The sequence below is a fragment of the Micromys minutus genome (assembly GCF_963924665.1).
Source record: "Micromys minutus genome assembly, chromosome: 2".
Taxonomy (NCBI): Eukaryota; Metazoa; Chordata; class Mammalia; order Rodentia; family Muridae; genus Micromys; species Micromys minutus.
The window spans coordinates 90,537,845-90,553,976 of record NC_137971.1 but is presented as its reverse complement, the minus strand read 5'-3'; the positions used below and the strand labels follow the sequence as shown (position 1 = coordinate 90,553,976).

The 16,132-nt window shown below is 40.9% G+C and overlaps 1 protein-coding gene across 1 annotated transcript; it reads right to left on the bottom strand.

Annotated features, from left to right (window-relative positions):
• Positions 1-9,475: 9,475 nt before the first annotated feature.
• Positions 9,476-10,429, bottom strand: LOC308418047 (olfactory receptor 52K1-like; the record flags this gene model as incomplete). Its single annotated transcript, XM_080913383.1, has 1 exon — positions 9,476-10,429. One exon carries the CDS (start codon positions 10,427-10,429, stop codon positions 9,476-9,478), a length of 954 nt encoding a protein of 317 aa, XP_080769509.1.
• Positions 10,430-16,132: the final 5,703 nt, after the last annotated feature.

Here is a 16,132-nt window from a genome sequence, read left to right as displayed (position 1 = left end):
TAATAAAAAAGGGATTAATTCCTGTTGCTCCAAGTATGTTAATAAGAGACACAGGTAGTCTGAAAGAGCTACTCTGTTTACTCTGCTTCATTTGATTCACCCCTGAATCATTACTATAGAAATTTAGATGATACGTTTATGACTTAAAATATTTGTCTTAAGATAAAGATAAACTCTGAAATAGTATTACTCTTTGCTGGGACTCATATATACATACATGAAGAGCCAGACATGACTCACGTTGAGATGATCCCACATCCACAGATCATTTTGAGTGATTCAAAATAAATCAGTGATTGCTATAATACTTCTTCTGAACTCTGTCTGTAACTACTACAAAATCCAAAATGCCTGGTGAACGAACAATGCACAGGCTTTTCTTTCCCTCTAAGCTTAAAGAAATAGGGATAGTTTTGTTGAGAGCTTCGTGGTAATCTGTCCAAGAACAACAGTTCCGCCATAATTACTTACTACTCCATACAAAGAAAAGGTTTATTCTCTTTCTTAGCTATCCTCTTCTGTTACAAGCCTGCTTTTTCACTTTTCAGCAGAAAAGCAAAATTAGCACTATGCATACGGGAAGTGTGTCCATATCTTCTACAGAAGCAATATTAGGGAGGCTGGGGGGTAATAGATGCTGCTGGTTGGCATCTGATGCCTCTGTGATTTATGTGCCCATACTAAAAGCCAAGAGCCCTGTGTATTACTAAGTGGTCTTCAGTGGGCCTTATAAAAACAAAGAAAGTGTTTGTCTCCAGGAGCCTGAAGAGAGAAAAGCATCTAACTCTCTGAGCAGGAAGTGGAAGGCAAAAGGGACTAGGCTGTAATTCCCTCACAGCCATGCAGATTCAGCCCAAGCCATCTGTCTTTTCTCAAGTGGTTCTTGAGCTCTGTAGGGCAGCCTGACATGCCCCCTTTTCTTCTCAATTATAATCCTTTCACTGCTGTGCCTCTGCACTGATTACTTTGTACTGTAAGACCACTCAATCCCTGAAGAGTGGGCATGCTGTCTTACTTAGGGGAGACTTCCCAGAGCATGATGCAGCATACCTGGAATCTAACTGATCCTGTCTATGGCTGGGTAAAGAAACACGTGCCCAACTGTTGAAATTACATAATAAGTAAATGAGAAAGATAAAGGTCTAAAGAACCTGAAATTGTGGGAAGTTGATGAAGCAGAGGCCAGACTTCAGGACAAGGACATCATAATAAATAGAGAGTATCTACTGAGAGGTGACAATTGAGCATTGATGTTCCCACCCACTCTGTGTGCTTCATGGGTGAGGGGCTCTGCTGAATCTCAGCTGTAAGAGACAAGTCAGGGTTCTAGATGTGTACAGAAAAGAAGGGATTTGATGGTCACTAGAAGTCACTTCTTAGACTACATCTAACCGGCAGGAAGCCTCCTCTCTGGGCTGTGACCTGATTCTGCCCTTAAGCTCCTTAATGGTACTTGTTACTGTAGTCCATGAAAGTATAAAAAAAGGAAAAAAAAAAAACAAAAACACAGACAGAGATGTAGAAATAGCAGGTGTACGACAATGCCCTGATATAAAAGGAAGACACAAAGCACTCAGAGGCATGGCTCCAACAAACACATCTAAGAGATCCCAATATGGCAAGCTGGGCACAGTCTTTTGGGGGCTGTCCTCAGGGATGTACTTTTGAATTTGAAGCTTTGGCTCAACTATGAGGAAGACAGACTCAGCACTGAGTACTTGGAAAAGGGGAATCTTGCCAAACTCAGGAAGGTTCTACTAAGCCTTCCCATAACCCCAAGCCACAGAGCTTCCAAACACCACTCCAGCCTCCTCAGTGACTCTGCTCTAACTTTGAAGTGATGATGGGGAGACTTGGTGCTCAGAAGGAATGCATAGCAATCTCTGAATGTTAAAGAGAAAATTAAACACATCACTCATGGCCTGTGAAGCTAATGCTTCCGAAGTTGTCGACACCATTAGTAGCATCCTCCTGCGTTAGTGTGCTATGAGGAGGAGAAAATGAGACCATGCAGAAAGACCTGGGAGAATCTCAGGCTGACCTCGAAGTTCCTCTGTGATCTCTGTGTCAGTGTGCTTAATTCTTCTTGTTAGTGCTCAGGCCAGACCTGGAAATAACAAACCTTCTGACTCAGGGGAACAGTATCTAAAACCACTGAGAGAAGCTGGGCTGGAGAGAAAGCTCAGTAAGTCAAATGTCTGCAGTGCAGGCCCTGTGGGGCAGAGACAGCAGATGAGCTAGCTCACTGGCCAGTCTGAGTCAGTGAGCTCAGGGTCAGTGAGAAACCCGTTCTCAAGAAGCATGAGGTGGAGAGAGACAGATAAACATCTGCCTCTGGCTTCTACATGCTGGAGCATCCATGTATACATGTGTGCACATCCACAAAATCATGTATGTATAACACACACATGGAAGAGAAGTGGGAGGGGGGAGGGAGAGGGAGAGAGAGAGAGAGAGAGAGAGAGAGAGAGAGAGAGAGAGAGAGAGAGAGAAAGTACCAAGATATGTTAAAACAGTTGTATTTGCAGAGTTGCAGCCTCATTAACCAAGCTGAGAAATAATTCTTTCCACAGGGCTTCAAAAATAATCAGCTCTCAGCATGCTTTCCTCAACACAAAATTACAAATCTTACCTCATTTCCACAGCCCAAGTCCTGTGCTTCATCTTAGTGCTGGTTGTAGATGTTATGAAAATTCCTTCTCGATGTCTCCTCAAAGGGGCAACCATGACTGTGAGCAGGCTCTGGGAAAGGCTGTTAATACCAATGGGTAGGTCCCTGAGGATCAGCAGCACATCTGGTCAAAGCCTAAGTTAGTCTTCAGACTGGAGAGACATATGAAGTGAGTGAAAAATCCCAGAAGGGTGGGTGGATTGATAAGTAGACAAATCTAGTAATGACACCTGGATACATAGGGTAAACTGAGGCAGGCAGCGAGGAGGGTTATGGCTTGGGTGATTGAGGCCAAAATCTGTTGGCTTCTGGCATTTAACTTTTTCTTGCTATTTGGGGGCTAATAGCTACTTGCAGCTAGCAGTTTAACTCTCTCTGGGTCCAGAAGCTGGTAACTTCTGGCAATTTAACTCTGGCTGATTGTATCAGGAGATTAAGGGAAGAAAAGCTTAGTTACTTGGGCTCTTTTTTCTTAGCTCAAAGTCCCCTTGCTGGCCAGGCTAGGCTAGGGCCTCTTCTTAAGACAGAGAGAAAAGAAAAGAAAGGAAGGAAAGAAAAAAGTCAGGTTATCTCTCTCTCTCTCTCTCTCTCTCTCTCTCTCTCTCTCTCTCTCTGTGTGTGTGTGTGTGTGTGTGTGTGTGTGTGTGTGTGTGTGTCTTTCTCTCTCTGTCAGGCTCAACCACGTGCTTCATCAACTTCACAAGTGCACATGCATACTTAGGTATACATATAAATATGTATGTATGTATGCATGACCGTACATATAGACAGACAGTCATATATACATGTGGTCGATGGAGCAGAGGCCCAATGCATGTTCTGTGAGCCATAAATCTTGAACTGCTCATTCTCCCAAATCAGGCTCAGGCACAAGGGATGCTCTGATTAGAGATGCTAGAAGTATTAGCTTCTGGAAACTCATAACTGAGTCACTTTCCTATGGAGAAAAAAAGTCTTTCTTACCCAAGGTTCTTTGCCTTCTCCATTCGGCCCTCACTGGACTGATGCCACACGAATACAAAGGTAGAGCCCACTTCATTTGAATGTTAAAAATACTAAGCAGTCACCCATCACATATCGAGTGTTTACAGTTTCCATGACAGCAATGCTTCAGTTCATATTTCTTTTCCTCCTTTAGTCAACAACTATTTCACGCACACATTGTGGGAAGCTACAAGTTTCATCAGGTAAACCATTTTCACACAGTTCTCAACTTCCTAAGGTCCAGCTTTACAAGTGGCATAAACCTGTTGTGCATTCAGTCTAAGCCATACAATTTTGAATTCTGATGTTGTCCAAGTTAGTGATGTACATGTGACAGCATTGTCTTCCGATGCTGCACAGTGTCATTGAGCTCTGCTTTCCATGTAGCTGCCTAGACATAAAAATAAGTGATATCTACAGTACGTCATGCTGCTAAGCTTGGATGTTCAACAGGTTAGGTATGTAAAGCATATCCATGAGTTACAATGTCATAATTTCGTGATGGGTCTAATTATTTATGTATTTGATCTACCAACTTCGTGCACTATGCTAAGTATGACACAGCAGTCCTTGTGAGCTCTGGGTTTGGTGTTTAAGTACATTGCACCAAAATATTGATAATGATCATAAATATTGTGGATTAAAGCCAAAGAATTTAATAATATATGATGGGAAGCCCTTCCTAGTATAATGGATTCAAGAAAAACTACCCTAAAAAACAGTATTGGTTAAAAGTAAATGTGTGTAGGCCGTGAAGAAAGGGAATCTGGTACTTTTTCTCCTTTCTCTCCTTTAGTTTGGAGATTACATTATTACAATTCTCCCTTCTTTGCTCCATCCAAAATCTTTTATATAACTACCCACTTCACTGTTTCACCTCCCCCCCGCACACAGTCTATCCCCCTGTACCTCCCTATTCTTCTCCTCTGAGAGGGTGAAGCCCCCCCCTGGGCATTCCCCCCAAGCCCTTGATCATTAAGTCTCTGCAGGGATAGGAACATCCTTCCCACTGAGGACAGACAAGGCAGCCCAATTAGAGGATCATGTTCCACAGACACAGAACAGCTTTAGGGATAGCCCCTATGCAGTTGTTGGGGAACCTACATAAAGACCAAGCTATATATTGCTACATATGTATGAGGGACCTAGGTTTAACCTGTGTATGCACTTTGGTTGGTGGTTCAGTCTTTAAGAGCCCCCCAAGGGTTGAGGTTAGTTGTCTCTGTTGGTCTTCATGTGATGTTCTTATCCCCTTCAAGTCTATCAACCCCCCCCCACCTCAACTCTTCCATAAGAGTCCATGACCTTCATTCACTGTTTGGCTGTGGGTCTCTGCATCTGTTTCAGTCACCTGCTTGGTGGAGCCTTTCAGAGAACAGTCATGCTAGGCTCCTGTCTGCAAACATAACAAGAGTATCATTAACAGTGTCAAGGACTGATGCTTGCCCATGGGATGTGTCTCCAGTTGAGCTGGTTGTTGCTTGACCATTCCCTCAGTCTCTGCTCTGTGTCACTGCATTTCTTGTAGACTGGATAAATTTTAAGTGGAAAGTTTTGTGGCTGAGTTGGTATTCTTATCAATTCTTATCACTCCACTGATGCCTGGCTACAGTGTCCTCTTCAGGTTCCATATCCTCATTGCTGGGAGTCTCAGCTAAGGTCACCCCCACTGATTCCTGGGAGTTTCCCTTATCCCAGGTCTCTGCCATGTTCTTGAGATGTCAGCCACCACCACACCTTGACCAGCTGCATATTTCCATTCATTCTCCAGGCCCTCTGGCCTTCTCTCCTGTCTCTACACACCAGTGATCCTGCCCCTGCCCCATTCCCCTCCCCATTCCTTCTTCTAGCCAGTTCCTTCCCTCCATCTGCCTCCTATAACTATTGTATTCCCCCTTCTGAGTGAGATGCAAGCATTCTTTCTTTAGGTTATTTGGTTCTGTAGAGTGTAGAAAGGGTATCCTGTACATTGTAGTTAATATCCACATATAAATGAGGACATACCACGCATCTCCTTTGGGTCTCGGTTACCTCACTCAGGATGATGGTCTCAAGTTCTTTCCATGTGCCTGCAAAATTTATAATGTCTTTCTTTTTCATAGCTGAATAGTATTCTCTTGTGTAGATGTTCCACATTTTCTTTATCCATTCCTCTGTTGAGGGACATCTGAATTTTTTCAACTTTTTGACTATTATTAATGAAACTGCTGTGAATTTAGTTGAACAAGTTTCCCTGTGGTATAATATGGCATATTTTGTGTATATGCCCAGGAGTGGTATAGTTGGGTCTTGAAGTGGAACTATTCTTAATTTTTTGAGAAATCATCAAATTAATTTACACAATGGTTGTACAAGTTTCCACATCCACCAGCAATAGAGGAGTATTCTCCTTGTTTCACATTCTCTAGAGCATGTGCTATCACTTGAGTTTTTATCTCAGCTATTCTGATTGGTATAAGGTAGAATATTAAGGTCATTTTTATTTGCATTTTCCTGATAACTAAGAAGGCTGAACATTTCTTTAAGTGCTTCTTACGCATTTGAGATTTCTCTGTTGGAAATTCTGTTTAGCTCTGTACCCCATTTTGTAATTGGGTTATTTTGATTTTTGGTGTCTAACTTATTGATTCTTTATATATTTTGTATATTAACTCTTTATTAGATGTAGTGTTGGTGAAGATTCTTTCCCAATCTGTAGGATATCATTTTGTCCTATTGACAGTGTCCTTTGCCTTTCTAAGCTGTGCAGTTTCACGAGACTCCCTTTATCAATTGTTAATCATAGAGCCTGAGCCATTGGTGTTATGTTCAGGAAGTTGTCTCCTGTACCAATGAGTTCAAGGCTGTTCCCCACTTTTTCTTCTATTAGATTTAGTGTAACTGGTTTTATGTTGATGTCTTTGATCTACTTAGACTTGCGTTTTATACAGGGTGATAGATAAGGATTTATTTGCAATTCATCTATACAGACTTCCAGTTAGACCAGCACCATTTGTTGAAGAACTTTATTTTTTATTGTATGGTTTTGCCTTCTTTGACAAAACTGAAGTATACATAGGTTGTAAACTTATTTCAAGGTCTTCAATTTGATTCCCTTGATTAACCTATCTGTTCCTCTACAAATACCACACAGATTTTATTATTATTGCACTGTAGTGCTGTTTGAGATTAGGGACGGTGAAACCTCCAGATGTTCTTTTAATATACTGATTTTTTTTTCTTTTTTTTGCTATGCCGGGTTTTTTGTTTTTCTATATGAAGATAAGAATTGCTTTGTCAAGATCTGTAAAGAGTTGTGTTGGAATTTTGATCCATATCACATTGAATCTCTACATTGTTTTTATTAAGATGGTCATTTTCACTATGTTAATCCTACCCTATCTATGAGCATGAGAGACCTTTTCTTCTACTGATATCTCCTTCAATTTCTTTTTTAAAGGACTTGAAGTTCTAACAAGAATTGTTGGTGTTTTGTCTATTACTATGTATTCTAATGCTAAATTCTATACAATTCTATATAAAATTGGAAACAACCAATTACTGGGGGTAGGGTCACCCCTATTCTGCTCTACTAACTGCAGGCCTTGCTACCTCTCCAGTGGTGTAAGCCAGATACTTGCTGATTCTCCTGACCATGCACTCATGATTCCTCTTCCCTCGTGGATGCTTGGAGGGAAGCTTCTCTCCTCTCCTTCCTCCTTCTCCCCTTGGTCTCTCCACCTCCAACCAGGTCACTCCAAGCCTACATAACTCTAATTTCTTCATTAATTTCCTGTTGCCTATTTTATTTAACCAATAGTTTAAATCAATGAGCATGATTTGCACAACAAAGGCTTGTAAACATAAAATGTCACTGGTAGGACTAGAGCTTTGGGAATAGGATTTGGCATTAAAAACTTAGCAATAGACCAAACCTCAAAAAATCTCAAGTACCACAGTGTAAGAAGTTAGCACCCAGGATCTGCCTTAACTAATAATATTTTTCATTAATCCAACATATTCAGAGGATTGTGCAAAAGAGATTTATCCAAAGTCCTCAGAGATTTCTAAGTTCCTTGGAGATAATTTTTTACCCACTTACAGAATCCACCTGCATAATCTCGAAGTTATTCCATCTGTTCCTCAGATTTTTATCTGAATAACATGCTGAAATTCTGAGCAATACTCAATATAAAATAAAATAATGTCAGGGAAAGAAAGAGGAAATGGAAAAGACCAGAAGACAAATGCAATGGGAAAAAAGTATTTGTGATGTGATACGGATAATAGTTTATTTTATTTCAATAAAATACACTGAAGAGTCACTATTGTTATAAAAATTTAGTTATTCAATCATTTATTCCAAAACACATATTATACTGATGTGGCTGATGGAAAATGTGCTATTGCTAAACAGTTTGTTAAAGAAAGATCAATTCGTTTATTAAGTGAACATTTATTACTTCCTAATCAAATACCAGGAACCATGACAAGACTAGTAGAGACAAGTCATCCTTTCAAAAAATACATATACATTAGAACGTTGTAATAAAGAAGAAGTAAACCAAGATTTCTGACAGTGGAAAACAAGTGAATTGATGTGGTTGAAAAATTCTCCAAAAAATAAATAAATGAATAAATAAAGCAAATAAGCAACAGTGAAATTAAGAACAGGAATGTGTGCTAACTCTGATTGAAGGGAGAACAAGCATTTAAGGAACCCAAAAAAGGCACTTCCAAATACAGCATGCATAACACGAGGGAAATACTATGTGTTGTATTTCAAGGACATGTAATGTAATTAAACATACAGCAAATACATTAAAGTGAGTGGCAATGGGAGGAGTTTGTGGAGAAATGAGTGAGAGGATTAGAAATGAAGAGAGAAAAATAAGTAAGTAGGGTGAGAATCAAGAAAAACTACTGTGAACAATACAGTTTTGTGCTATAGTTTCTACCCATCAGACTCAAAAATGAGAAAATAAAAAATAGTAATTATTATTCTCAAGGTTTAAAAATATATAATATTAGAAGAAGAGTTGTCTATCCCAAAATTAAACTGAAATAATATATAAAATAAACAGGCTCCTTCTGCAATTCTAGAATCAAGCACTTTCTCAACCTTCCTAAGGCTGCAACATCCATGCCTACCCCTGAAAGGGATATTTGGTCCTCAGGGGGTTGTGACCTACAGATTGAGAACCACTGGTCTAAAGTTTTTTCTTATTAACTCAAACTCAAGATATTACTATAGATTGATACTTCTCTGAAGCCTGAATTTCTCCATCAGAAAGAATCTATTTGCTCCTGTGTGTAGGCTGAATGTGCATGCTACTTGGTGAGAGCTGCCTTATTTTCTCAAATATTCAGAATAAGCATCTAGTTTACAGATTCCACTAAATGCCAAGTGTGTAAAAATCCTTTTGTGTGCGTGACCTGGTCATCTATGTATCTCTGGTCAGATTTCAATTCTTCCTGTGGCCCAGGCTGACCTCAGACTCGTGTTTCTTCTGCCTCAGCTTCACTCCTGTATCTCCATGCCCAGCTAATACCCTATTCCTTAACTTTCTGATGTATCTATATCATCAACAGAAAGTATCAACTCTTAGAAGAAAAGGATCCAAAAGTGAATTCATTTATTTAGTGAAAAACTGAGATTCTGCACCTTTCTTAGTCTTGTATTCCAATATAAAAACATCAGAGACCCCAGAAGATATTTTCTCTCTTACAATATCCCAGGATGCTTTCTGTCCCCACCAGGCAAATGACTTGGTCAGTAGAGATTCGAATCTATGGAGAAAGGCCATCATGACTCCTGAGGTCCAGCTGACAAAATGACGGTCAAGTGGGTTCAATCTTCTTGGAGCCTATAATTGTGAACAGACACTCTCTGATCTGCTTGGTCTTAACCCCATATACAATTGGGTCCAAAGCAGGGGGGAAGAGCAAGTAGAGATTGGCAAGAATGACCTTGGCAGCAGAGGTTGTGGATGGCCCAAAGCGCTGCATGACCACAGAAAGAAAGCCAGGTCCATAGAAGAAAAGGATAACACAGACATGGGCTGTGCATGTGCTTCCTGCTTTGCCACGTGCCTCGGGTGAAGGAAAACGCATCACTGTCTTCACAATCTGTCCATAAGAGTAGGCAATAAAGGTCACATCCCCCACACCAAGAAAGATTGCCACGGCAAAAGCATACAGACTGTCCACAGTTGTGGCCCCACAGGCCAGCTTCACCACTGACATGTGCTCACAGTAAGTATAAGAAATTGTGTGGGAACCACAGTAAGACAGTCGACAGGCCAGGCTTGGAAAGAAGATGGTTAAACCCACGCCTCGAAGTGTCACCAGGCCTCCAATCTTGGCAACAACTTCAGGGGTAAGGATGGTTGCATAATGCAGTGGGTTGCAGATAGCCACAAAGCGGTCCAAGGCCATGGCCACCAGCACTCCTGACTCCATGGCAGAGAATGCGTGGATGAGAAACATTTGGGACAGACAGGCATAGGAGCTGATGGCTGTGGCACCAAACCAGAAAATAGCCAGCATCTTGGGCAGAGTGGAGAGGGAAAGGACAAGGTCAACAAAAGAGAGCATTGCAAGAAACAAAAACATGGGCTGGTGGAGCCTGTGTTCTATCCAGATGAGAGAAAGCAGGACTGCATTTCCAGTTAGTGACAAAACAAACATGAAGCAGAAGGGAAGGGATATCCAAACATGAGCAGCAGTCAGTCCTGGGATGCCAGTCAAGAAGAAAGTATGTGGAAGGAGATGAGAATTATTGGGAAAAATCATGGTTGCTATCCCACACCAAGAGCAAAGAGCCACTATAAAGAAAGGCAAAATATATAAGATCCGGTGAGTGTAGATTCTTAGCAAGTCAGGCTGAAAAGTCTCACGGATATCAACACCAGCAGCACACCACTTTCATCTCAAAATTAGCTCTAAAGAAGGCTCAAAAATAATTCTTAATTTATTCAACATTTCTAGACATCTTCAGATCAGCAGGGTAAGGCCATGAAAAATACAGTGGTGAAATGTTCAGAAACCAGATTCAAAGCTTACATCTACAACCTGTGTATTCTGGGCTAATTTATGTAGCTGTAAATGAAGATCAAGTATTATCAGTTTAAAATCTTTCCTGTCAAGCTCATATTCGAACTGCTGGTATACCATTGGCCTTGGTGTCATCAAATATTCATCTTGACCACTTAAAACTGCCAAAAATGCTAACACCTGCAAAATCTTCATTTAGAGGCAACTCATTCTTCTGAATTTTTTGGCTACCAACATTAGAGAATACTATACAGTCCCTGGGGACTCCAGAGTTGATCAGATCCTTCCTTGCATTATTCTTACCCTATTCACTGTTTCCCAACACAATATCTCAGTGACTGACTGCCTCGCCTGCCATATCCCACTCTCCTTCAAGGTGGTGGTGTATTGGTATATGGCATTTTGGTGACCTAGAGTAAACAGAAGCTTTTGACATATAAGAAACATGAAGGCCAAAGAATGTATCTCAGTAACCACCTGCCAAGAGTGACGTATCAAGTTTTTTGATGTTACCACAGCACCTGTGTTCTCAAGATGCTCCCCAGTAAATATCATCATTGTGCGTTATTAGAGACACAGCAATCTAGGAAGAAATAACTGAACTAGTGTCACACACAGGTCTGCAAAAGTGAACAAAAAAAAAAAACATAGCGCACACCCACTGACCCCATAAACTAGAATATGGCCTCCTGTCTCTGTGTCACAGTATCTCTTACAGGGCAAGAAAGATCTAGGACACTTGGACCATAGCTAAAAGATTATAACAATATAGATAGATGAAACATGGCTGAGGAGCCAGTGACTGGGGCATTATGAGTCTCTCTGACATTTTAATACCTTAGGTAGCATGATGCTTTCATGTTAAGCACAGGGACACAAAAATATAAAGACTTAATCAGTACTCCCTGTCCTCAGGTGATTATCAAGACTTAACCCTCCACACATCTGAAACTGTCTGGAACATGAACATCTGGGAAAACCTTTCTGAGACTGCCAAGATCAGCAGATATTTTATATATATATATATAAACATATATAAATATATATATGTATATATATATATATATATACATATCCCAGTCACAGTAGTCAGAAATCTATAAAATCTTTGCATATAAGAAAAGTGAATCACACACCAGGTATGAAAGAAATAACCATTGATATTACAGCTCCAATGATGACAAAATTAGCTTCTGGATAAAAAAAGCAGAAGTCATCTTGGAATGAGTTCATGAAAGCATAATTTTAAAGTGGCCAAGGAGTTTACCTCTCCTTCTAATGGAAGCCATATAATTGTTTTCCCTTCCTTCAACTACAGCTGCCAAGGAGACAATGTGATGATAGTTGGGAACATTAGAACATGGGGGATATAGAGTGACCTAGAGTCCCAAGGCCTCAGAAGAATGAACCGAGAGTCAAAGTCCATCTTTTCTGACATGTCAGCTGTGCTGAGATTTAAAAAAGAACCTAGACATTTTCAAACCTCCAAGTAGATCTATTCACATGAGAAATGCTTATATTAAAATCTTCCCTTCAAGGGCATAGTGAAAATTGAATGAGATTTAACATGAAAAAAATGACAAATATTGAAAATATTGCTTTAATTGGACTGTAAGTAATAAATGTTATTATGCTGGAAGCACTCTGGCTAAAGATAACAAATTTGGGGGGTTTCAAAACAGGATTGTAGTAACCAGAGTTACCTGTTCAAAAATACTGTACCCATTCCTGCTTGTCATACTCCCCTCCATTCCCACTAGTCTCCTAATCCCCCTAGGGTGTGGTGTTGTGAGGGAAACAGGCTGAAGAGAAGAGTGACTCTGATTACCTAAACATCTGCTTAAGTTATTCTCTAAGCAGTCCACCCTTAAGCCTCTGTCTTCAGAAAACTGTTAGAAATAATGACAATGATAATGGTAGTTTGGGGACCAGAAAATATAGCTGTTTTTCCATATGCTTCAAATAATGTCTGACCAAATAAACAGGAGTCAAATCAAAAAAGTAAAGAAAAAGAGGGAAAGGGCTAAAGAGCCAGAGAAACCTTAATTCCAGGTTGCCTTCATAAATGTTTTTCTATGACTCATCTCCTAGGCATCAAAAAGGATCAGGCCTCCAAAATGTCTCCTAATCCAGGACCAAACTGTATGCTTCACTGAGGAATTTTCAAATACCCATTTCTTCCTTGTCTGTTTCATGAAAGACCACACAGAGGTCTGACTAGGTTTCTAACACAATATATAATATTACCTATATTGTTCTTTTAATTTTTGTTTAATGACACTAAGAACATGCCACTTCACTATAGGCTATCAGATTATCCAGGCTATGGGAGAGTTAAAATATGGATGCAGTCTTTACAAGCATCTCTTTCTACCCTGAGCCATTACTCACCAAAGAGCTGCGTTGATTGACCTACAGAAGGGTAGGAGGTTAAGGTACCAGTCAGGCCCCAAGAATAGAGTATTTAATAGGATGCTTTTGAGATATTGTCTGTAGGGATCCAAAGTGAATTTTCAACCATCTAGATACCAATTAATATTTCTGCCTTCTCTTCAAAAAAAAGTATAACAATATCTTTTCTTTTTATTGAGTCCCATAGGAAGAGCCCCAGCAGGGAATATTTTGAACATTGTATCTTACCAAGAAGGGCCCAAGATCCTGCATCTAGAAACAAGAAAAGGATTGTTGTCATAAATACCAGGAGTACCTAAACCGGTAATGATCTGGAAGAATCTGGTCTAAGATGCTGAAGAAATCAGGGCAATAGGAAAGAGTAAGTAGCCTTGAGAGCATCACAGAACATTATTAAGGAGACCCTCAGAGAGACAGGGAGAACCAAGAGCTAGAGAGATAGCTCAGTGATTAAGGACACTGACTGCTCTTTCAGAGTTCCTGAGTTCAGTTCCCATCTGTAATGGAATGGTGGCTCACAACCATCTGTAATGAGATCCAATGCCCTCTTCAGGTGTGTCTGAAGACAGCAATAATGTTCTCACATACATAAAATAAATACATGTTTAAAAAAAATGCAATCAAACATGTAAAGGAGACAAAGAAAACTGTTCAAGACCTGAAAATGAAAATAAAAGAAATAAAGAAAGCACAAACTGAGGGACTCCAGAAGATGAAAATTTTAGGTACTCGAGCAAGGAGTACAGACACAGCATCACCAACAGAATATAGGAAGAGACTCTCAGGAGTAGAAAATACAATCGAAGAAATTGGTAGCTCAGTCAAAGAAAATGTCAAATATAAAAAAAGTTCCTGACACAAATCATCCAGGTTATCTGGAACATGGTGAAAAGAACAAACCTAAAAATAACAGGATTAAGAGGAGAAGATTCTCAACTCAAACTATCAATTACTTGGGGGGATAACCCTTAATCTACTTTTCTAATGATTGGACTGGCAACTTCCCTGCTATATACCCCAAAAGAGTTGCTGTTTGAATCTTCATGGGTTATTTCTGCTCCAGCAGCCTGCTTTACTGAGGGTTGGAAGATGGAAATTTTACTCAGGCACTTGCTGTTGGTTCATAATAACCAATGTAGACCTTTCCCCCTTTCTTCTCCTCCTCCACACTGCTTCTCTCTACCACTATTTTTTCTCCTCCTCTGGGTACCTACCTGCAACCCCCAGCCAGGTAACTGAACCTGCCTAACTCTATTCTCTTCAGTAATTAGCTGAACACATTTTTATTTAACAAGTAGCTTCAAATTGAGAAGCAAAGTTTGTACAACAAAAGCTGGTATGTATGGAATTTTCTCTGATTAGGAAAGCCAGATCTTGAGGTACAGAATTTAGCATTTAAATATATAGCAATTTCAGATCATCCCCCAAAAGATATTTGTTCAACTATATTCATAGCAGCTTTATTCAAAATAGCCCAAAACTAGAAATAACGTAGATGTCCCTGAACAAAAGAATAAATAAAGAAATGTGGACATGAATCTCTCAATAAAGGGGAAATAGATGAGACATCATGGGTGGATGAGGCATGGGGAAAGGCTAGGGGACAGGGTATAGTAACAGGAGGAATCAGGTGGAGAGGAAGATAGAAGAGAGTAATGGCAGAGACTGGGAGAGAAGGGCATCTCTGGGATTAACTAAAAACCTAGTGCAATGAAAACTCCCCAACATCTATGAATACACACCTAACTAAGCCTCTTAGTAATAGAAGATAAGGAGGGTGGGCTGGCATCTTGTATAACCAGGCAAGGCTTCCAGTCCAGGAACTGAAATGTCAACACAGCAACAAAACCTTTGTCCTAAATTTGTAAGGCATATGAAATATGCTGGGGAAAGGTAATGCAGAAATTCTGGTAGTGGCCAATCATGGGTATAGTTTGAGACCCATGCCACCAGAGGTAGCCCATCCCTGATACGTCCTGGTGGGCCAAGACCCAAAGGCTGGATAACTTAGAGACCAAGAATAGAAAAGTATTTCTAATGATATTCTGCTTTGTAGGAGGACCCAAAAGGCTCAAGGACACACAATAAAACCCAAAGAACATCCAGTCAAGACAGGAGTCAAGAGTGAGCCAGCGGTGAGACAGCGGTGAGCCAGAGACACGGGACTGAAACAGTGGTGAGCCTGCGGTGGTCCACGATAATCCAGGGACACAGGACTGTCTAGAAGGCATTTCGACTAGCCGGGGTACAGAAAGATCTCTGCTGAACACACAAAAAAGTGCGGTCCCCCAGTTTCCCCTCCCCTCCCCCAGCTTGCTTCAGGGAACCAGTAACCAGGCATCGGGCTATTCCCAGCCGGACAACACGGAGTACAGAACATGCACTCAGACCATGCGCCACCAGGAACAGCAGTAAGCCAGCAATGAGCCAGCAGTGACCCGGGGACACAAGACTGGAAGACCTGTGAGCCAGCGGTGATCCAGCGGTGATCCAGCGGTGATCCAGCGGTGATCCAGCGGTGATCCAGCGGTGATCCAGCGGTGATCCAGCGGTGATCCAGCGGTGATCCAGCGGTGATCCAGCGGTGATCCAGCAGTGATCCAGGGACACAAGACTGGAACAGTGGTGAGCCAGCAGTGAGCCAGCAGTGAGCCAGCGGTGAGCCAGGGTGAGCCAGGGACACAAGACTGAGAACAAGATGGCATGAGGAAAGGGGAAGAACGTAACCCAGGGAAACCAAGACAAACTGGCAAAACCAGTACCTAGCTCTCCCATCACAGCAAACAACGGAATGTCAAACACTCCAGAAAAAGAAGACGCAGACCTAAAAAATCATACCTCAAGATGATGATAGAGATCCTTAAATAAGAAGAAGCAACCCTAGAGGTAGAAACCTAAAAAAGAATCAGGAGTCACAGATGCAAGCATTTCCAATAGACTGCAAGAGACGGAAGAGAGAATCTCAGGGGCTGAAGACAACATTGAAAACATAGACAAAACAGTCAGAGAAGATGCAAAAACCAAACAGCT